Below are 22565 nucleotides of genomic sequence, written 5' to 3'. Positions count from 1 at the left end.
TGTGGCTCCCATTTCTCTATGCGTTTGTGTTCGTCTTCTTGATCGCGTACGAAAAACGTACAACCGAAGAGATAGGGAGGAAGAGAGACAGCAAGAGGGAAACGGATGGAAGACAATCGAAGAGGAATCAGAGGGGAAAAAAATGAAGCTCTTCTCTCCCGCTCCTCGCGCATTACGTATGTATAAACGCGTATGAGCAAACGAAACCAGGAGAGAGAAAGAGAGAGAGAAAAAAAGAAGCGAGACGAGAGAACGGCACGGAGACACAAAGAACGGTCGTGGTGCGATGGAGGAGGAAGAGGAGGAGAACCGAGGGAAGAGAAACGCGCGGAGGCAGATAGGAAAAAAATAAGCCGAGGAACACACGGTAGGTCAGTCTCGGTTGCCGGCGGTTGGCGAATTGGTCGGGTTGCCATGGCGAAGAGGGCCGGGGTGTTCTCCGGGTTCGGCGGGGTCCGCCCCAACGGGAAACCCCCATTCGGGAAATTCGTGGCGTCGCCACGCCGAACCATGCCGCGGTACCGGAGGTTTAGCTCGGCTTGGCTAATCGATTCTGCTACCAATCAGCGCCCGCGCCGTTCCTCCACATCTTCCTCCACTTTACTCTCTATCTTTCTCCCACACGCATGCACGCGCGCGCAAACACACACACGCATACTCTCTCTCTATCTCTCTCTCCTGTCTCTTTCTGTCTCTTTCTCCCTGATGATATTTCGTGCACACTACCACCAGTACCACCACCATTACCGCCACTCGCCACCACGAGCTCCGGCTCTACCTAGCAGCCGCCACCCCCACACCCATTTTTCCATCATCGACTACCGTGATGCGTTATACCCTCCTTTGGCGCTGTTAGCGCTATCAACACCACCTCTCCTTACGTATGTGCTCTCCTCAGTCCTCCGCTCATCACCCCCTCGTATGATGTGCTATTCGATTCCAGATGCACCGCGAGCGGATACAATATTGCATCGTATCGAAGTTAAGAGGCGCGTCTTGCTCGGATCTCAATGCGGAAAATAAACTACCCGTTTGCTCTTCGTTAATCGAATCGTTCCGCGCAGGAACAACGTCGCGGTCTCACGGAAACCAGAGACTTTACGAGAAATTAAATTTGTGTTCTACGATCACTGTGAAGCATTTCTGTCTATGCAAATTTCATAGAGAAAAGTGACAATTGACGTCCCTATGCCATTCTGTGCCAAATAGAATTTTGCTCTATCTTTCACTCACGACAGAAAATTATTGATCCTGTTTTAAAAAATGAAGTTTAAGATGTACCTACAAGATACGCGCTAAATATCTATATAAATTCGTTGTTTGCGTTTATCAATTAGTATAAGAGAACGTTTCCAGTCAAAAGCCGCTGTAATAAATAGTTCTTTTTATACTGAAATAATTATATATTATCAATGTGATTTCTATAATGAATCGCTGGAATCAATTTTTCCTAAAAAAAGAATAAACAATAATTTTCATTGTAAACGATTGCAAGAGAAAAAGTTCTCAAAAATTACGTTTCAGAACCACGAATAATAAAATATCACGATTCATTTAATTTCATAAATCGATTTTATTTTGGGGAGATATGATTATATATAAAGATCACGATTTAAAGATTAGTTCTGAAGATACTTAAAGTAGAAGAATAAGGCTGATATTTCATATTGTATGACGAATTTATTAAGCACGTTAATTGGCTACAAAATAGAGAAGTTCTCGAGTTTCTAGAAATCCTCTCTCTTGTAGTCAATCAATATGTTTTTTTGTCATACGACAAATGAAATATTACCCTAAATAGCTTAGGACGAACGACGGGCTTCCCTCGATGTTTTAGGCTACGGTCCACTTGACGCTACAAATGCTTCGAAGCATTCCTCTTCTCTTTTCTTTCAATGAAGAAAGAAGGAGAAGAAAAATGCTTCAAAGCATCATTTGTAGCGTCAAGTGGACCGCAGCCTTAGTCACGAGTGCAAAATTTAGAATTAAAAAACAATATATCGAAGACGAAGAACAAACAAGTGACTCGCCCAAACATTAATTTCGTGCTTAATACGTATTGAACCATCTTAAGCCCAATTTCCGACGCCCTACTTTTGCCCAATAACGAAAGAAGCTTTATTAAAGCGTACTTGCTTCTTTCATCTTTTTTGTAACCAATAGAAAAGATATGGAGAGAGAGAGACGAGAGATTAAGAATAGAATAAAGCGAGGATAGAGGAAGAGGGAGACTAGATCGAGGGGAGATGAATGATGGTCGCTTTTTTGTCTGCTACAGCATGAGTGGTAGGATCTTTCTGCTTCTCTCTCTCTCTTCTCTCTTCTCCTTTCTCTCTCTCCTCTCTCTCTCTCTCTGTCTCTCTCTCTCCTCTCTTTTCCTCTACAGAAAATAGAGAGACCTCCGTCATCAGTGCTTACTTCGCCTACCCCTGGCACATACCCCACTTAGTGCCGATTCAAGGTTATCGATTAATAATGTACAACTTACTTGGGAAATCCACGATTGTCTGATTTCGCGCGTTGAAAGTGCGGAACCGGATAAAGTGTCCATCATCTCTATCATCGGAATTTCAAGTCTTGAAAGTCACTAAGTCTTTTAGTCTGGGAACGAAGTCGGATTTACTTTCACGAATATCGCATAGAATTTTCAAAAATTCTGAACCACCGGCTCTCATCTCACCTGTCTCGTACCGCTACGCTCTTACTACTGATTGCAATTTTGAAAAAGTACCCGAGGCGCTATCTGGTAGCGTACAATTCGTACTATTTGCTCTTGTCGCCATTGCAGAGCTCAACCGAATCGAGAGAGAATGCTAAAGTATCGATCGAGCGCGTTATTTCGTATACACTTTTCGTATATGTATATTATATTCCATTTATAGGTTTAAAAATCCTTTTATATAATTAAAGATGAGTATATGCATTAATATACGTATTTACCGAATTTTATACCGAAAACGATATAAATTTTTAATTATTATGAATTTAATACTGCTAATTACTTACAAGATTTCAATGTGTTTGGTCATCGAAAAATTTAAGATATCTTAATAATTTTTATAAACTAGACATCAGAGACGCGCTATTTAGCTTTTATTAAATCGTTATTACGCTTACTTCGTGAGCGGCTATCATTGCATATTTTGACAGTTGTGTGTATTAAGGGGTTAATATAGAGTATAATAGTGTAACAGTACAATATTTTATATTGTTACTAGTGTTTGTTACTACAGTGTATTACACTAATTAACTTTTAATATACACAATTGTCAAAATATGCGATGATAGATGACCACTCACAAAGTAAGCGCAACGAGAAAACTAATCGGCATCGCGGAAAAGCGACAACAATAGATATGTATAACTCTGATATATTGCAAGTATCCACTTAATTTACATGCTGGAAAAAAATGATTCAACACAGACGAAGTAGAGGAAAGGCATGGCATCCTTATCCTTATTTGCTGTTCGGGGTTCGGGGAGCCTAGGGCCCATAAACCTGCATTAATGAGGATATAAATTGAGCCACTAATATATCTAATTTATGTATCGAGAACTATTGTTAAAAACTTTTTCTGTAATCATATGTGTGTGCCATGCTTTCTTTCTTATAATATTTGCATTTAAATTGAAAATGGGCATTTCAATATACTTGCATTTTATTTTCGATTATACTTGAGAAATAAATTTTCTTTGTAACAAATGTATTTTTTGTTAGTAAAATATGATAATAATAGTGATAATAATAGTAATAATAATAATAATAGCTATTGAAAGATATTTTTTAATGTTTTGCTCAACATTAATTTAATTACAATTATTGAGTCAATCGTGCAAATGTTTTATCAAAATATTATAATAAAATATATTTAATTTGACACAATATTACATTTAATTTAAAAATGTTAATTTAAATATCCTCTGACATGACCTGTTTCTATCTGATTTTATCCGAGGCCAGAGGCCCTCCGCCATCCCTGCCGATTACGCGCGCGCGCGCGATCGACGGTCCTCTTTTATTTACAATAAAAGTTTTTTTTACATTTATTCATTTTAAAGGCAATAGATCTACGATTTTTTATACTACAATTTATTAATTGTCATAATTCGACATATACCAAAAAACATTTGCTCTATATTTTAATTAATCGTAAATTTATTACTTCGATAAAAAAATGTTTTGACTCACCGACTCAATATGCAACGGGCGGAGTTACTCAGTCATGTAGCTACGATGATACTGTAACATACGAACATAAGATTCAAATTCAAAAAGCGTTCAGAATGATCAACATTTTAAAAGATATAAATCTTACGCGTCTCTAATGTCTTTTAATAAGATATTTAACAATATAATTATTTATTTTTCGAAAAAGATATCTACAAAAAGAAACTTTAATAAAAATTTGAATAATTTCTTTTTTTCTAATTATTTCTAACTTATCAAGATAAAACAATCTAAATAAATGGAAAAGAAATTATTGTGTAGTTAGATAAGATGAGATGATACTCACCCCAAGGTTGCTCCGCCGGAGCCCGATGTCTCTCCCAGACCTCCTCCTTGTCTCAGGACGTCCAGGCCGCGACCTCCTTCTCCTCCTTGTCTCACTTTTCGCTAATAAGTTAATAAAAAAATAATTAAAAGAATAAAATAATAAAAACATTAGTACCTAATTTTTATAATAAAAATCTCGTAAATCTCACGAAAGTAAAACTGCATTATTAATATGCATTATTAATTTACACGACAAAAAATCGCGACTGCCGGCCGCTAATTTGCGCGACGCGAGATACACGAAATTACGAAGCATTCACGAACGGGCGGTGTGTCATGGCGCTCCGTTATTCGCGAATCACTCGTTATGACAATTATAATAACTCATCAGCCCTCTTTTTCCCTACGGAGAGACGCGGAGATAAATCACACAATTCCGGCACAGCGTTCAAAGCGCGACACGATCGAGACAAATGCACAAATTCTACGTTCGAGTCCAGAAATATGACGGGACGAACGCCACGATTATCGCCCGCGAATATCACAACGAAAGAAAATTCGTTCACAATTAATTGCCGTGTACGTACCTGCGCCTCAACGTCTCCGTCTCGCGACGTCTCCGCCTCGACGTCTCCGACGCCTCCGTCCCGAGCGAGCGATTCACGCGACACGTTTATTCCGACAAACGCTTTTTGATACACTCGCGAATTGTTGAACGGCGCGTAGTCGATCTTGCTGCCCGCGAAACGAGGAGCAGGAGTGCCAATCGCACGAATAAGCGCGTTCGGAATAACACGTAGCACAAAGCACGGCGACGTGTGCGAAATTTATCGAAAGAATGATAGCTGATTGACTTCCGCAGGTAACACGGTACCCCGAGGGTTGATGGAAATAAGCTGCAATGCCGCTCGCCGACAAGAACAACCGGCCGCGCGTTGACTTTGACGGTACGTTGCGTTCAAACGAACGTCGCGCCTAGTATGCCGTCTCAGCCGTCTGCCGTCTAGTGCGTACGCCGCGCCAGCGACTCGGAGCGGCCGAACGTGATTGGCCGGATCCGTGGGCTCGACCTCGCGAGGAGCCAATCGCGTTCGACTGCGCCCTCCCGATTGCGCGGCAGCGACGCGCGCAAGTAATACGTGATACGAATACAATTTCGTTTTTTCGTTAAAAAAAAGCACGTAATTCATCGCTAAATATTTCAAACTTATTTGTACGCGTGCTTCTCTATTCCTCATAATCTCTAATCCCAATCAAGTATTTTCCCTCACTGGGGTTACGGACAGCGCAATACTTGATTGGGATTGGTCGATTTTCTTACGCTTACGTTTTACGTCCTTACGCGATTTTACTGCCTTACTGCTTAGGCCTTTACTGCTGTCTTCGCGCCTCCAATGGCAGCGCGCAATCTATACATAGTAGCGTATAATGTGCAGACAGACAGAGGGTCCGTTCCGTTTAACGCATATGCGCGCAATGGCGCATTTATCTATAGCATACGTAACGTTTACTATAGACAATGCACGCATCAAGCGTGAAACGGAACGGACCCAGAGAGAAGCCAGGCTTCTCTCTCTCTCTCTCTCTCTCTCTCTCTCTCTCTCTCTCTCTCTCTCTCTCTCTCTCTCTTTCTCGATATTGTTTGCATCGGTATATAGGAGACCAAAGGGTCACCTTCTCCGCGATTTTGTAGAGTCGTTAACTGGCTGCTCACATCTTTACAAGAATATAATTATTGGTGGCGACTTCAATTGTAATTTACTAGCAAATAATTATGAGGCAAACTACTTCCGCGAACTAATGCTTAGCCTGTCGCTACACATTGTGAACTCGGACGCCACCCATCACACAACCGCTTCCCCGCTTCCTCCGACTCATGGCTCGATGTATTAGTTGTTGATGATTGCGACAAGATATTATCGTTTAAACAAGTCCTCATGTCCTTTTATAGCCGGTCATGATCTCATTGAACTTTCGCTGTCAATTAATTTCAATGTCGACATTCGGCGCTCTATTTTACGACGAAGTTACAAGGGTATAGTCGATTCCGAGTTTCTTGAATTTCTTCAGCCTCATGTTAGCGACGCCGGGTCTGTGGTTAGCAATCTGCCGCATGTCACTTGCGTTGAGGAATCTTGTGCGTTGTTATCCCGTACTTTACGTGGTGCACTTGATGTATTTGCGCCTGCTCGGGCTTTCGTTGTTAGAAGGCGCCCTGTGGCCGTGGCTCTCGTGTGAACTTAGGAGGCGTATTCGTGATCGAAACCTACTGTATAAACAGGCTAAACGTTCGAATAGTTTGCTAGGATATGCTAGATATAGACCTCCTTCGGAGTCAGCTCAATGCGGAATAAATCGTGCTAAGAGCGAGTTTTACTTGGAGCTCGCTCAGTGCCATCACTGACCCGGCTAAGTTGTGGAGAGAGTTGGCTCGCCTTGGTACTCGTTAAGTCTTCTTTTTGTTTCTCCTCCTCTCCACTTCTTCACACCGGATCAGTTAAAATGCTCACTATGCTTGGTCTCCTGCGCACCACCGCTGAGTTATGACGATTTTATCTGGCTTCCTCTCGTGCTGCTTCGCCCACCTGAGCGTCCTGAGTTCATTTTTCTCCGATACTACCTCGTACGATTCTTAAGTATATTATGGCTGGACCTGCTAACTCTTTACGCTTCCGGCTCAGATGGCATTTCCACTTCAGGTTCTGCGTATGGCCTGGGCCTAGTATCTCATCATGGCTCACTACACTTTTTAATAAATCATTAGAGTCTTCCATGTTTCCTTCTGAATGGAAGCGGGCCTTGATTCGCCCACTGTCTAAGATTCGCACTCCGTTGTCCCCATCAGACACGCGACGATGCTAACTTGCCTGAACTTTCCAAAATCCTTGAAAGGATTGTTGCTGAACAGATCACCGACTATCTAAAACGAACATAATATTCTTGATCCTAGACAATCGGCATATCGCTCTGGTCACAACACGCAGTCTGCTCTTTTAACGTGTCTGTGATGATATCAGGGAAGCGATTGACAGGGGACTTGTTACCATCATGATTCTGTCGACTTTAGCAAGGCGTTGACCAAATCTCGCATCTCCTCCTACTTATCAAACTGGTGGAAGTTGGTTTTTCTGATGCCGTGGTTACTTGGATCTTCTGGTACTTGGCAGGGCCGCTCTCAGGCAGTAGTCGACGATGAGGGGAATTGTTCTGACTGGCTATCAGTGTCCCTGGGTGTTCCTCAGGGTTCGGTGCTAGGTCCTCTGCTGTTCTCCCTTTTCATTAACGACATTAGCAAGGTTTTGTCTTACTCTAATCCCATATGCTTTTTGCTGACGACATGCAGATATATTTCTCATGTCCACCTGCCGATGTTGTCCGCGGCCTTGAGCTGATCTCTAGAGATGCCTGTGCCATTTTTGAATACGCTACTGCAAACGACCTTAAACTCAATCTTGCTAAATCCAACGTCATCATTTTGGCAGTCAGGCTCATATTAGTAACATTGACACTACCCTTCTACCACCGATAGTTATTAACCAGACGCCTCTCCCTTTTGTTAGTGATGTGAAAAATTTGGGTGTAATCTTAATGTCCAACCTGTCATGGAAGAAGCACGTCCTTCATGTATTCACAGAAGGTTCACCACGCTCTGTACAAACTCAAATTTAATAAGAACTCACTTCCCACTGCGCTTAGAATCAAGCTCGTTAATACTCTTGTCTTACCACACATCGACTACTGCTTGCCTTGTATATCATGGTTTAAGTGGCGAGTTGGATACTAAGCTGCAGAGACTTGTTAATTGTTGCATAAGATTTATATTCAATCTCAGGCGAGATGAACATATCACTTCCTTATCCCCGTTCAGGCGTCGTTTGGGATGGCTCTCGGTCAGAAATAGAAGGCTTTATTTTCTTGGCTGTCAAACTTACCGTGTTTCTCTACGCTCAATCTCCTTCTTATCTTCAGGAACTTTAATCCCTCCTGACTCAGCTTTGAGAAGATCAGGACCGCTTGGCCTCATCCTCGCATACATTTCACATTCCTCTCCACCGAACTGTTACCTACCGCCAATTCTTCCGACTCCTCTGCAATGTACTTTTGGCACTCTCTTCCTGACACATATTAAATCTGCATCTTCTCTTGGCTCTTTTAAGAATCTCCTTCGTCCGTATTTGTTTGCTTTGGAGTCTGACTGACTTTGATTGCTTTCTGTTCGCTGCTTGCTGTTTACAACTGGACTTCTGTTCTTGCAGTAGCGTATTCTATATTTTTCTTGTAGTTATTTTTGCGTAGCATTGTTCTCCTAGTTTTAAGCTGCATTAATTTTTAAGGCGAGTTAGTTGTAAGTTAGTTTAAGTGCGTACTGTTTGAGAGAGAGCAATGGACATGTTCTATTTACGTTTATTATATTGTATTCTTCTTTGCCCTTAGTATGGAGGGGGGCCAAAAGAAAACAAAAAAAAAAAAAAACAAGGAGACCCCGCGACGAGAGGGGGGGAGGAGAGGGGAGGGAGGCGAGAGGGGGGAGAGGCCCCCGGGGGAAAGAGGGCGGGGAAGGGGAAAAAGGGGAACCCCCGAGAGGAGCGCAAAACCCGGGAACCTTTCCTTCTTCTCTCTTCCCTCTCTCTCATCTCTTTCTCTCTCTCTCAGGGGTAGAAATTTTTTTTTTTTTTTTGTGTGCTATGGTAGGTTATATCTTTCCCCACGTGTTGGGTTTGACCCTCAACACACACAAAGGGTTTTCCACTTTCTCTGACGGGAAAAAATACCCCACTTAAAAAATTTTCTAAAAATTGAAAAAAAAAAAAGAAAAAGGAAAGAGATAGAAGGCGCTATTGCCCCGGGGGTTTTTTTTGTCTTTCTTTCTCTCACCCATTGTACGGTATTGGGTGTACGTAGACGATGAATCTGCGCGAACAAAAAGGGCCCCGTCTGTCTCATCTTATCGTATTTATCCTAGCTCTAAAACCCTACGGAAAAGTCGAGCTATTTAGGTCGGCGCGCCCCGTCTTTGAGCGTTGAGGTTTGGGGTACGGGCCATGTGGATGGGCAAAAAAAATTTGAGTACCGGTACTAAGAAGCTTTGGTGCGTAAATCGCGCGTTGACGGTTCACGGTTGCGAGATTGAAGTCCCCGAATGTGCTTTTTCCCCTTTTAGGATGGTAGCACCGCCCCCCCCAACCCCGGGAAAATACCCGTACGATGGTTCTGTTATGCGCAAAGGATAACCCCTTTTTGGACCCAAACAAACCGAAGCACGATTACCCAAAACTACATTTTTTCTCGTTGTTTTCCAAAATTGAGCTTTTCATAATTGCCTGTTTTAAAAAAAAAAAATTTTAAATTTAAAATTTTATTGAATCAAATTTTTAAATTAATTTCTTTTAAAATTTTTTTTACGTTAAAATTTTTTTTTTTCTATTCCCTTGAAAAAAATTTAACACAAAGTTTTTCAAAAAAGAAAAGTTTTTTTCTTAAAAAGTTTTATAGAAAAAATTTTACGTAGATAAAAATTCCTAATAGAATGTTCTTCCACGAGTTTTTTTTTATACATTGTGAAGGGCCCAACCCCGGGGGAGAAAAACCCCCCCTTTAATAAACCTTTTATCCTTGGGGGCCTTTTGGAAAACTTTTTCCTTTTTTCCGGTTCCCCCCAAAAAACAACTTTCCCCGTATCCTTTCAACGGTTTATTTCGAAATTTTTCTTTTCCCTTTTTGGGGTTTTTTTTCTTTTTTATTTTAAATATTTTTTATTCTTTCTGTTTTTTCAAAAACTTTTCTCCTTTCCTTTTTTATTTTTGATTTTAGGGACTTTTTCGGGAAAAAAACTTGGGCATATGTTTCAAAAATTTTCTTATATAATGCAGCTTGAATGGAGAGTCGCCATGAAAGAAGATCCTGCGGTGAGCGGCAGCTTCCTGGATGCCGAAGTACACGCCAGATACATACGTAGTCGTTTAGCTGGGACACCTCAGTATGATTTAATAGCTAACAGCTAAAGATAGTCCAGTCTATGGTTTATTCCGTCTTAAATTCAAGCCACACGCCACTTCGTACCCTTTCGTATTCATGGATGCGCCACTTCGTTGCCCTTTCAACATAGCAAAATTACGCGTTCTATATACTTAAATACATATATATTTTTTAAAAAATAAAATTGATGTTTATGTAATATCTATAACAGATACTAACTAGTTTATAAAACAGAGATATTTATCTTGATTGTTATGTTGATTGATACGTGGAAATAAATTTTTTGCATAAAAAATTACGTTTTTGCAATATATACATTTAAAAAAAATTTTTTTAGACAAGTATACATGTAATTATATTATGTATATGATACAGGGCATTTCGAGTGCCATGCAAATTCTTGCATATAATCTATAAAACCTACATATATCTGAGATCTGAGATATGTTTGGGTACGTTCCGTTTCACGCATGATGCGCATAATGCATCAGTTATCCTTGTTGTTCACCGAATGTTAAACAAGGATAAGTGATGCATTATGCATGGAACAAAACGTACCTTTTATTACAATGGTATTATTTACATATATGGTATCTTAGTATGGTATATATGGTACTTTTAAATAATGTTTCTATTTGAATATGGTGTTCATTATGTTTTTGGCAATATTACTCGTGACGCGACAGTAACGATGATATACATATGTAGCTAATTTACTAACAGTAAAAAAAAGATATCAAAATTAAAGTATTATAAGTTCATTTTCCGCATACTCTTTATAAAATAAATTTAATTATTTATAAAACCTGGCTTTCATAAATTGACAATTAGTAAAACTGTGTTCTGACAGTCGTACCGCGTATAAAAAGCTTGCGAAAAGCAGATAAATTAATATCGCGATTTCCTACGGGTATTAAGCGTTTCCGAAAATCATCAAATATATTCCATAGAAGAGGAAACACACAAAGACCAAGCACACCGTTATCATGAAAGACTTGGCGTTCTCTTTCCTCAAGCTTTGTAATTCCTTTTCGTTTCGCCCGAGAACTTTCTTAATTTCGTACAGCTCGTTCTCCAATCTCTCTCGACTTTCTGCACTGAGTAGTTTCGTCTCAAGCTTCCTCTTGATTACCTCGACTTTATGTAAGGTTTCTTTTAAGCTCTCCTCTAAGCGTTCCACCTAAAACATACCGAAGATTAAATCTAATCTGAATTTTCATTTCAACTGATGATGGCAGAGGCAGCCAAATCGTCAATACCTTGGTGATGATGGTGTCGTTTTGTGTCATTGTGTACAGTCGCGATACGTACGTATTTTTATCTAACTTTCCACTCGGTGTCACTCGTACTCAATAAATTCTTTGGCACTTGTAAGGAATGTAAAGTGGTATCCTTATTGATCTTTACATGGATCTTTATTTACAAGTGTCACACACGTATTATATGTGAGGGAATGAACTAGAGAGAAGCAAGCCGACACTACATATTTGTTGCAGCGTTGGGAGTTGGGAGTGCCATCGCGCTTCAAGTTGCTCCATCTCGAATCCCTGTATCGTGACCGTTGGTTCGAGAGGAAACCCGGTCGTTTCGGAAGAACGGACGACCTCGACTAAATATTAACCTAATTGACAATTAATTCATCAAATTTTACTTTCGAGACAATTCTACTGATTGAGAGAGAGAGAAAGAGAGAGAGAGAGAATTGCTGATTAATTTATTACATAATTTTATAATTAATTGAACTTTAGTCGAAATCGCTCTACGATATGCTATCGTAGCTAACGAGCTAACTTATGCTTCACGCACATTCTCATTATTCTCAACGCAATATATTTATCACGAAATTAAATTGATAAACTGCAATGATTTTCTATTGTTATAGCTATTCCAAAGTTTCGTTTACCTAAATAATTGCAACTGCATTTAAGTTGATTTTTCCTTATTGATTTATCCTTTTACATCATATGTTTTATTATAATAAAAACAGAATTCTAAATGTTTATATAAACTGATGTTAGCATTTTTTAAAACGTTCAATATATTTTTAAAAACTGGATAAGGATGACGAATTCAAACACTTCATTATTTCATTGTTAATAATTATAAATATAATTTGTTTCATAACTTCAGTGTATTATACAGAGAATAACCTTTGATCGCCGATGATTAGAGAGTTTTAAATTACAATCCGTGTCCAGAGAGATGTATTCCACGATCTTACAATTATCTTATTCGCCAAAAAAGATCAAATGTAGCTCGCTGCTTTCATTGTTATCTACCTTGCTAAAAGATAGTATCAGACATTTTTTTAAAAGATAGTAATCGACATTTTTTGTTCTTCATTCAACGATTATAAAAACGATGATCAAACGATGTGTGAAACCTAGCTTCAAATGATAAATAAAACGTTAAGGAGGATAACAAAAATAAATAAAGACGCAACAAATAGAACTATTAAGTTACCACTTGGTCTAGTTCATCAATCTTTCATCCTTACGAGGAAAAAAAATCAACAGAAAGCAGCTTCCAAGCGAATAAATATTGGCTGCTAAAACGATGAATGTTTCACACTTTCAAGCTACCGTACACATCTTCGGAACCCACAAGAAGCTATTTTTAGTATTTAGTATTATTGCAAAGATAATGCAATGATATGTATATCTCTTAAAGAGTACAAACAGTAATCAAATGTAATATTGAGTAGCAATATGCTCCCAAGTTTTGTATATCGGTAGTATGGTCAGGAATAAGAGACCGTGTAAAATCTGTTTCTCTCACAAAATCTCTTTTAAAAAATCTTTTTTTTTTCTGTCGTTATTTCCGAATTTATGCACATTATTAGTATAGATCGGTTAATTGAAAAATAATAAAACGTACATGTGATAACATATTTGTTATTAAAAAATTGATCACATTGAGTGATTTGACACATGCCATCACACGATAACTGCCAGGTAAAATGCTATACAAATACATTTTAAGACTCAGAAATGATTGACAAAACTCATGGAGTAAAGTTTCATGAAGTAGCAAACCCATAAGTTTCATACGCTAGAAAAAATACAAGTTTCATCATTGTGCCAGATAAGTGATAACAAAAGTATTGATAGTTTTTGTATATACAGTGCAGTTCTTATACAATACTAGACATATAACTGTTTCCAACAAAGAGCAATGCCTATTTTATAAATATATTTTAACAGACATAAAGATATAAAGATTTCTCTATGTACAATAGAGAAAACCGAGCAGATTCGCGAAAATAGTAGAGTGACAGGAACACAAGTTACATTGTCATGCAAAATATTGAAAAGTCAATAACACACGTGAATTTTCATTAAATCAGAAAATTTGCTCATCGCTATTATTAGTTTTTTTTATGAATAATCGTACTGCTCAGTTTGATTCTACAGATGGAAAACTGATTCAACAGACCAGGTGATATCGGACATATTTTACACTTCATATAAATCATTCATATTCTAGAAATCTCGAAATCAGGTACGAATACCGGGATTCCGTGTTACTATATAACAATTCGTGAATCCAAACGCTTTAAAAAATCCAATAGTTTCAAAAAAAAGCCGAAAATCTTTAGGAACGCGAAAGCTTTGAAATGCTGAAGACTCACTGGAACACAAAACATTTGGCATTTGAAGAAATATCGATTTCGCAAATACCCAACACGCAACCATTTTATGTGCAAATGTTTTGTGTTCGCACATCTGTCTATTTAGCAACTCAATTTTAGGAGATTGGTGCTCTCTCTCTATGGACGATCATTCGGTATCCAAATATATTTTAAGTGCTCTCTCCCGACGTGGACTGTAACTCGAAGTAGTAGAAAGCGGTGTTAAGCGTGAATTTTCCTTAAAAGCGATCTCCATTACCTCGTCGGCATTTAATTGTTTTGGTTTTTCCCTATTGTCCCTGTAAAACAAACCAAAAAACTGAGTGAGATTAAAAGTTACTTCACATAGATTTAACAATCGAGAAATATAATGAATATATGCATACCTGTATAAGAAGACGGCACCATCTTCAAAATTGAAAGATAAACTATCGTGATGTTCACTCCAATCATGCTCATTTTGGATTCGAAGCACAGAATGGTCATATGGAAAACTACCTTTTCCCTTAGCTATATCTATATGCTCTTCCGGAATATCTGATATTGCGGAAAGCTAGAAAGAAGAACAATGAAAAATGTAAGTCCATTTTATCTTTTCATTGATACAAAGCGATTTTTTTTACACATCTTACTTTCTTTTTCAGTTCTTCGACCGTTCTGTTATCCATAACAATTTCTTGGAATTGTCCAAATTGCAATTTTGCTGGTAACCACCTTTTTACGAACACGACAATCTGATCGGTGTCTGTGACTGTCTCTTTATCTGGTAGTTCTTGAACAATCATTTCAAATGTTTTCGAATGAAATCGCAGATCGTCAAACTTCTGTTCATTTAGAAATACTTTTGAGGCTGTCTTATAACACTTTTTCCTAAGCCGGCATTTTTCATATGGTATATCTATATCGTATTTTCTCTTTATTTCTGCCAATATCTCTTTCTTTGCATGTCCAATCGTCATATCTTTCGAGACAATCCATTCGTATAAAAATTTGTAAGGCTAATAAAATTTTAATCCATAATAAGAAATTTTAATAACAATAATGTAACATATATAAAATATACTTTCTATGTGTGCAAAAAAAAACAGTACAAACCTCAATGGAGTTGATCAGTAGTTGGTATAATTTTACTTTGAATTCTCCGTTACGCAAAGCTCGTCCGAGTTTCACATTAAGTCTTTCACCATCCTCGTATGAATTAAGTTGCTCCGTCAAACAGCTGCATTCTGATTCACCAGAATTTGATAGACGAAAAACTTTAAAGTACTTCACAGGCACACCCACAAATGGTTCTAAATCTTTCTTCAAAGTGCTCAATCTCATTCTTTTATCCACTAATACTTTAAGTACTGTAAAAAAGAAAAATGAGACAATTTTAAATTAAGCAACCATCAGTCATAGTCACTAAAATTGACTTTAACGACATACATTTTTGTTGAGTACTATCTGCATATGGTGTAGCTCTAAAGTAATAATCGGAGTCGTCATCAATGTCCCAGTTTTCTATTTCGAATTGCTTTGAAATCATATAGTCTTTATCATAGTGGCGTCTATCCCACGATTGTGGTTCAATATCAACACTTTCCGGTGCATCGCCGACCAACGTTTTATCACTATCGCTAAGGCTACTATCTTCACTATTACTTTGTTCAGGAGTGTTCCATTCTTCAGTTTCCCCTAACTGAGGACTTATATTTCGTATGGTGGCATCCTCGTTACTTCGGGTACAACCTTTCGAGGTTTCGTTATATTTCAAACTGGCATCCCAATGTGATTCAATAACGCCAAGTTTCGATGGACCACTGACAGACTTTTCCTTTTCTTCATTTTTATCATCTAACAATGGGATATTCAATTCTTCCAATGTTTCTACATAAAAATTATAATAAATTAAAATTTTTGTAATACGGCAATTACAATTGTAAATGTTATGTGACATTTATTTTGCAAACTATTTAAAAAGCATATGTCACCTTTACTGGTATCTGGTAACTGGACATGCAGAGAGATAACATGTTTGAAATTCTCTATGACTCTGTGTACTGTTGATTCTTGAAAAGGTTTGTTATTATCTATATCATACATCGTTGAAATGAATACTTTATTCGCGTTATAAAATCCTTCAGTTTGCAGGTCAGTATCATCATTTTCCACTGGTCTAGTTTCCGGATATTTTCGCAATATTACTTTCATTTGTTTAGGATCCATATTAATAATTTTTCCTACGGTTTGTTTATACTCTTTAACACTTTGCGACAATAAACCTCGGATATCGATCGGACCGTCAATTACCTCCTCTCGGGTTACGTCTATGACAAATACTTTAGTTGCAACCCCTAAAACGTAACATTTGAAAAATTTAAATTTTGACCATAAATATTGTAATTAGCCATATACATCCATCCCGTCTTATACTCACCACCTGGTAAATACGTCTCAAACTTTTGATCTTTGCGACGAATTTCTAATAATAAATCGAATCGACGTGAGAAACGCCATATATTTCCAACAGGTTCATGCTCTCGATCATCATAACTACATTCTATTAAATCAGTATTATGTTCATAAGTAACTAAACGACACTGATCCAGACTCACTACGTTCTCAAGACCAAATTTCTTATACGCTTTCTCCGTTGCTTCGGCCCAAGTAATATCAGGCATGACATATAATTTGACATTCATCAATTTCCCTTCTACCGGATGATGACAGTACACTTTCAACACAGGTATAGACATTTTCTTCTCATGATTTTTTCTATCGTTATCTTCACTTTCCTTCATTTTCTTCAATAGTTCCTACAAAAATAAGATAAAATAATGTATTAAATAATATAGTGTACCTTGGAAAGTGTTTTCCTATAAAATAAATTTTAAAAAGGCAAAAAACCTTTTGCAGTTAAAATTCCTTATTCATTAAAAAAAATTTTATTATTCTAAAAAAATAATTATAGTAACTATAGGTAATTGTATTTAAATTTAAAACTGTAAGCGGAAATCGAACAAATAATTTGATTATTGATTCGAATTGTACAAACTATTTTAATTCAAAGTGTAGCATACAATTTATTCGAATTTGTATCTGAATTCTAGTTTTTGTTTGAATCTTACCTGAATATGTCGTGGAAAATCTTGGGTTTGCATAGGTAAAGTATTACGAGCACTATCGATTTGCCTATACATGAGCATATACGCATTCGTGCTACTGCTATACGCACCGCTATAATACGCCCTCGAAGGGCCACCGCCATATGTTTTCTGGATATCATCGTGAGTTATCTGAAAATATAACACAATCAAAAAAATTGTTAATAATGTCAAGAAATATGATAAGTTGCTTTAAAATTAATTTTTATACCTGAGTAACGCTTTGGTCATTAAAACATAACCATTCGTGTGTTCTGAAATCTTTTATATAAGCATAATAATGACCTCCGCTCGCACTGCCGCTGTGAATCATGATTGAGAACAGTTCATACATGTATGGGCCTTTTCCCAGCATATAAGTACTGCGATTCTTTTCATTCTCGTGATTATGCGTAGTACAACTCGATGTCGACGGTCCGTTACTCATATCAATACCTGAAGGTGGACATACACATCCTCTAATAATTCTGAAAATTGTTTCGATAAATAATCACAACCATAATATTATACCTTCATCATCGTCTTGATCATGACTGGCTGAATGATTACTGTTGGAAAGGCTGTTGTCACACGGTGCACAATCGTCATCTAAAGTACCGCTATCTGTCGTGGAACTATCATCGCACTTGATACCTAAACCGATGTCTTCCTCACCACCTGGAGATTCTTGACTCGTTGTAGACGAGATAAAAGAGTTCAAATTTAATATATCCGGGAACGTGACTCTGAAATAGCATAAATCACGGTAATGTGAAATTATTTCGAAATTAGGAATAGAATTTTCATTAATCAAATATAATATTGTACAATTTACATACTTATCATTGAGTTTAATTCTGTGGAAGGTTTTATAATCAAAGTCAAACCGCTTGAGATGTAAAGTTAATAGGTATGGAAATTTCGTAAACTTCAATCCTTTGTGCGCATCGCATTTTTTATTGCACTTTTCACAGTGATACTGATTAGTTCCTTCTAATGTTTCATATTGAACAAACGCTTTAATCGCTTCCTCCTACGAGAAGAAAAGCTTTTTTTTTATGTATATTTATATGTATAAATGCAAATATTTCAAATTGCAGCAATATATTACCACACTGTTATATGCAACATTGCTTCCAAACGGCCTAACTGGTAATGGGATATCGAGAAATGTATCTTCTCTTGATTTCTCTGTTCCACACTCAAGACATTTAACGTAATCGATCATCTTTCCTAACGACATAGAAAACAAATTGCAGATATTTTCACAACTTACGCATAATGATGTTTTGTACCTTCGTAAAGTCTATTGATTAGATCCGCTTGTTCTGTATTTTTGAATTTCTGTTCCAATGCATCGAACATAACTCTACAAAGTTCTTGAATATCATGCTGCTGCCATGCTTCGGTAGAATCCCACCCGAAACTTTTGGTTAAGGATGTTGTTTCCACTGCAGATCTTGTAGATGTCTATTTAAAAAAAATGTGATATTATTAAAAATTATTTTGAAAACAATTCACAAAAACACAAAAATTAAATTAAATATACGTTTAAAAATAAATTAAATTTATTATATATATATATATATATATATATATATATATATATATATATATATACATATACATATAATGCACAGATATAGATATTAAGATTATAAGCACACGTTGTACCTGTAAATTGAGAAATAATTTCTGTAATTGATATGGTATGCTTAGAGCTTCATCCTTTTCTGAACCATCTACGTATTCCCAGTTGTACAGTGCATTACGAAATTCTGGTGTCATGTACAACGCTTGGAGAAGACTGTTCAAGTAACAAGTCATTGCTTGATTGACTAAACCGACATAGCCTTGAAGAAATTACAAAAATAATTATACAGATATATATATTTAATAATACTAAGATCTTCGTTAATATATACGAATATATATTAAAATAACTCTTAAATGGTGCTTACATACTTGTTTCAGTTTTAATAAAACTTCTGAAATTAACTTCTTCTCTACCATCTCTACCATCTCTAACATCTTCCCTAACATCTTCCCTAACATCTTCCCTAACAATATTTTCCTCAGTCCATCGTTGTTGAAGGGACGGTGCACTTGTGAGATTATACGTTGGCAGATTATAATCCATGTTTTTCGGTGGTGTTAGATCAATAACAAAGGGTTCTGTTGGATCAACGACATATAGAGTATTTTTCACTTCAGATAAACTCGGATCAACTGAAAAATCCACTCCAATCTGCTCCACCGTTTTGTCTTTCACATCAGACAAATCAACCTAATATTGGATATAATATGGATTAGAGTATTAGAACATGTATGATTACACATCATATGTAGTATTAATTATATATATTTAAAGTAGTTAAAATAACCATTGTGCATGACGATGTGCATAGAAGTAATTTAAAACTGTCCAGTTGCATGTGATAATGTTCTTCAATATAGCTGTAAAGTTCCTTCACGCGCGTCGATGCATATAAGGAAAAGTTGTCGCTAGTGCAAAGTTTATGGTTAGCCTCAAAAGGTATATTAAACTGAACGACACATACTTGAGTCTTTTCACCAGCTTTGCAAACCATGATCTGCGAACAAAACGCCAAACACATAAGTTTCATTAAATCACATATTTATTATAACAATTAAAAACACACACACACACACACATATATATATATATATATATATATATATATATATATATAATCTAGGAGTGTTATGACAAAATAACTTTCTAAGAAAAATGAATTGTACGATCTCATTTAGTTCAAATATAAATGTAATCGTAGATAAGTATACTGTCAAATTGTATCGAACTTTAAATAAAATTTGTGTATTATCAGATTATAAGAAATAAAAATCTTTAGAATGAATCATAGTTATCGATAGTCTTTTAATAAAGACCTTTTGATAAGAAAATTATTACATTTTAACACACTATAGAACGAAAAAAGCACGTATATCTCATTTATTAATGGAATTGAGAATTTGGAAAGGTGATTATTAAAAAATCATCGGATACTTTTGAGTTGACCAAATTTGGCATTCTGCCATACTGACGGCGGAAAATGAGCAAGATCTACGCAACACAGCAGGATGCTGCTCTGCGCGGCATGACACAGTACGGAAAGCCTATAGAGCCTCCAGCTATATTTAGAATGTCTAAACCAAGCTTGTGAAACGGCTCTCTTTTCTGAGATCGCAACCCATCTCTCTTCCCGCCTCTCTGCTTTCCTATTTTATAATCTTCATTTTTTTTTTAATCGCGAGACAGAATTAAAGTATCAAACAATTATCACAATTACTTGAGATTACTAATTATAAACTCTCATTTTAATTATTCTATATAAATCTGGTTCTGTGCGTTATATATTTAGTACTCTTATTCAGTTATTATACACATATAAGTCAAGTTCCATTTTTTATTTGATATTTCTACAAAATAGGAATTATCTTTATCTCGTTTTATTTGTTATTATAGATAACACTGGTTTTTTCAAAAATTACAAGCAACGTCTAATCGAATAAAGATAAATAATATGCAACGTTTCGGTTGAGATTATGTACATCTAAGATACATTTTATAAAGAATTGAAGAACCTGGGGATTAGATTAGATTTTATTATTGAGCTTACCTATTTTTTTACCGGTCTATTATCGATGTATGCTCTAACGTAGAAAGCTTATTCCTAACCAACTGATCCAACCTGAAAATGTATAACACATATATATAAAAGTATAATATTATAAATATAACAATATATATATTAAAAATATAAATCATCTAATTTGAAGAATTAAAGAAATTAATCAGACAAATATCGTTACGAGTGACACGTGCCGTTCATAAATTTCAATTTTACCAAAATATAACTTTATATTTTCTATAGTATTTTCCACGACTGCGACGTGCACTTTTAACGCGCTATAACTCTGTTAGACAGGACAAATTTTGCCTAGAGCGATAAATATCAATCTATTCAATTGCAGTAAGCACAACTGGTGTTTGATAAGTGATATAACAAACGATACAGCAACATGTAAGATAACAATAATTTAAAAATAGGAGATTCTCAGCGTTCTAGGTATTCAAATAAGACTTGGGTAGCCTATGCAAGATATCGTATTCGAAATACTTCGTGTAGAGAACACGGAGGAGCAACGGGAAAGACACTGTGTTTCAAACAAATCGGCGTCTCGACGGGGACGTTCCCGTTCTCATCGGGGATCTCTCGACCCGGTTGCATCGTGCCGCATTACTAGCATCGCTCGCGCGTATTACGCGCGTTATGTAAATACAGATATCTGTGCTTAGTCGCGCCAGTTGGACCCACGGAGATCGGAATGCGTCGCCGTGTCGGGGAAAGCTAGCTCTGCTCGGCGCGTGCACCCGCGAGGCGCGGACCGAGCCGCGATCGGGCGATCGGCGGAGCGACGAGCGACGAGCGACGAGCGACCGCGGAGCGGATCCGCGTGTCGCGCGCGCGGAATGGGTCGCCGATACGCGTTGCGACGACTTCCCCGAGAGCGGGTTATTACCCGCGGCTGTGCGCGATCCGATTGAACGAGCAGATCCGCCGAGACGGCTGCGCGAGCGAGCGAGCGGACGAACGGCCGGCCGAGGGAATTTCCGCGATGACAGAACGGAGACTGACCAGTGACCAAACGTGGCCAAAAGAGAGTCCTCTCGCGCTCTCTCCGTGCGTCACCCGCGCCGCGTTCCCGGCGTGTTCCCCGGCGAATATGTCGCCGGGAGCCGCGCGGCGTGCCGTTCTCGACGTGTCCGACGACACCGTTACCCGCCGCGGCCCGCCGGAGCACGCTCGCGGTTCGCGCCGACCTCGCGATTCGCGATTCAACACAACTCTGGCCCCTTACCGAAATCACTGACACATGTGCAACGCACTCACTTTACGCCATGTTTTCCTGCACGGCGCATCACTCGCTCACGGGAGTCACGGGGGCGCCGGAGGCTGGACGGTCGCGGCGGGTGGAGGGAGAAGGGGAATTGGAATTATCGGCCGGTGCTGCACTCTGCCGTCGCCTCTTCGAGGTAACGCGAGTGTAACGGGATCTCGCGAATCTCATCCTCTTCTTTTCGTCGCTTTTTGTTCTCTCTCTCGATGCTCCGTTTCGCGCGTTCGGCACCCCGGTGCAATCAAAACCCTTTTGACGGCTTTGTATATATAGTTCAAAAAAAAAGAAAGTGACGGGGGAGAGAGATAAAGCGCGATGTTGCATCCCCAAAGGGGAACAGTTGTTCATTAAAAAAATTAAGAAGCTATACACCCCGATCCTCTTCTCAATAAACTTACATATCAATTAGCAC

The 22565-nt window shown here is 37.9% G+C and overlaps 2 protein-coding genes across 7 annotated transcripts; both read right to left on the bottom strand.

Moving 5' to 3' along the window:
* Window positions 1-10348: 10348 nt before the first annotated feature.
* On the bottom strand, window positions 10349-12294 carry LOC143902733 (uncharacterized). 2 transcript variants are annotated; one of them, XM_077415888.1, is made up of 3 exons: window positions 11731-12266; window positions 11451-11651; window positions 10349-10589 (listed from the first exon to the last, which is right to left on the bottom strand). In XM_077415888.1, the coding sequence occupies exons 1-3, from the start codon at window positions 11758-11760 to the stop codon at window positions 10566-10568; spliced, it is 255 nt and encodes an 84-aa protein (XP_077272014.1). In that variant the 5' UTR covers window positions 11761-12266; the 3' UTR covers window positions 10349-10565. The 2 variants fall into 2 exon arrangements, with proteins under 2 accessions (XP_077272014.1, XP_077272013.1); XM_077415887.1 differs by lacking the exon at window positions 10349-10589 and having other exon boundaries at window positions 10767-11651; window positions 11731-12294.
* Window positions 12295-12553: 259 nt separating this feature from the next.
* On the bottom strand, window positions 12554-22236 carry Usp47 (ubiquitin specific protease 47). Of its 5 annotated transcripts, none has more exons than XM_077415880.1 (18): window positions 22115-22236; window positions 20872-20943; window positions 19612-19821; window positions 19193-19514; window positions 18902-19080; window positions 18523-18697; window positions 18339-18460; window positions 18067-18260; window positions 17759-17973; window positions 17460-17683; window positions 17213-17380; window positions 16522-16900; window positions 16076-16438; window positions 15531-15971; window positions 15198-15451; window positions 14735-15100; window positions 14489-14655; window positions 12554-14401 (listed from the first exon to the last, which is right to left on the bottom strand). In XM_077415880.1, exons 3-18 carry the CDS (start codon window positions 19816-19818, stop codon window positions 14251-14253), a joined length of 3927 nt encoding a protein of 1308 aa, XP_077272006.1. In that variant the 5' UTR covers window positions 19819-19821; window positions 20872-20943; window positions 22115-22236; the 3' UTR covers window positions 12554-14250. The 5 variants fall into 5 exon arrangements, with proteins under 5 accessions (XP_077272006.1, XP_077272007.1, XP_077272009.1 ...); XM_077415881.1 differs by lacking the exon at window positions 22115-22236 and adding an exon at window positions 21892-22107; XM_077415883.1 differs by lacking the exon at window positions 22115-22236 and adding an exon at window positions 21776-21799.
* Window positions 22237-22565: the final 329 nt, after the last annotated feature.

Source organism: Temnothorax americanus, unplaced genomic scaffold, assembly GCF_048541705.1.
Source record: "Temnothorax americanus isolate GAGA-0224 unplaced genomic scaffold, ASM4854170v1 Scaffold4, whole genome shotgun sequence".
Taxonomy (NCBI): Eukaryota; Metazoa; Arthropoda; class Insecta; order Hymenoptera; family Formicidae; genus Temnothorax; species Temnothorax americanus.
Note: the sequence above shows the minus strand (reverse complement) of the source record. Positions and strands in the feature narration are given on the sequence as shown.

Coding starts and splice junctions, on each gene's coding strand:
- LOC143902733 (XM_077415887.1), bottom strand. CDS start 11,760: ATGACACAAAACGACACCATCATCACCAAG. Junction 11,652..11,730: donor ACGACACCATCATCACCAAG/GTATTGACGATT, acceptor GGTATGTTTTAG/GTGGAACGCTTAGAGGAGAG.
- Usp47 (XM_077415880.1), bottom strand. CDS start 19,818: ATGGTTTGCAAAGCTGGTGAAAAGACTCAAGTATGTGTCGTTCAGTTT. Junction 15,452..15,530: donor AGATAGTACTCAACAAAAAT/GTATGTCGTTAA, acceptor TCTTTTTTACAG/TACTTAAAGTATTAGTGGAT. Junction 14,402..14,488: donor GGTGCCGTCTTCTTATACAG/GTATGCATATAT, acceptor TTTGTTTTACAG/GGACAATAGGGAAAAACCAA.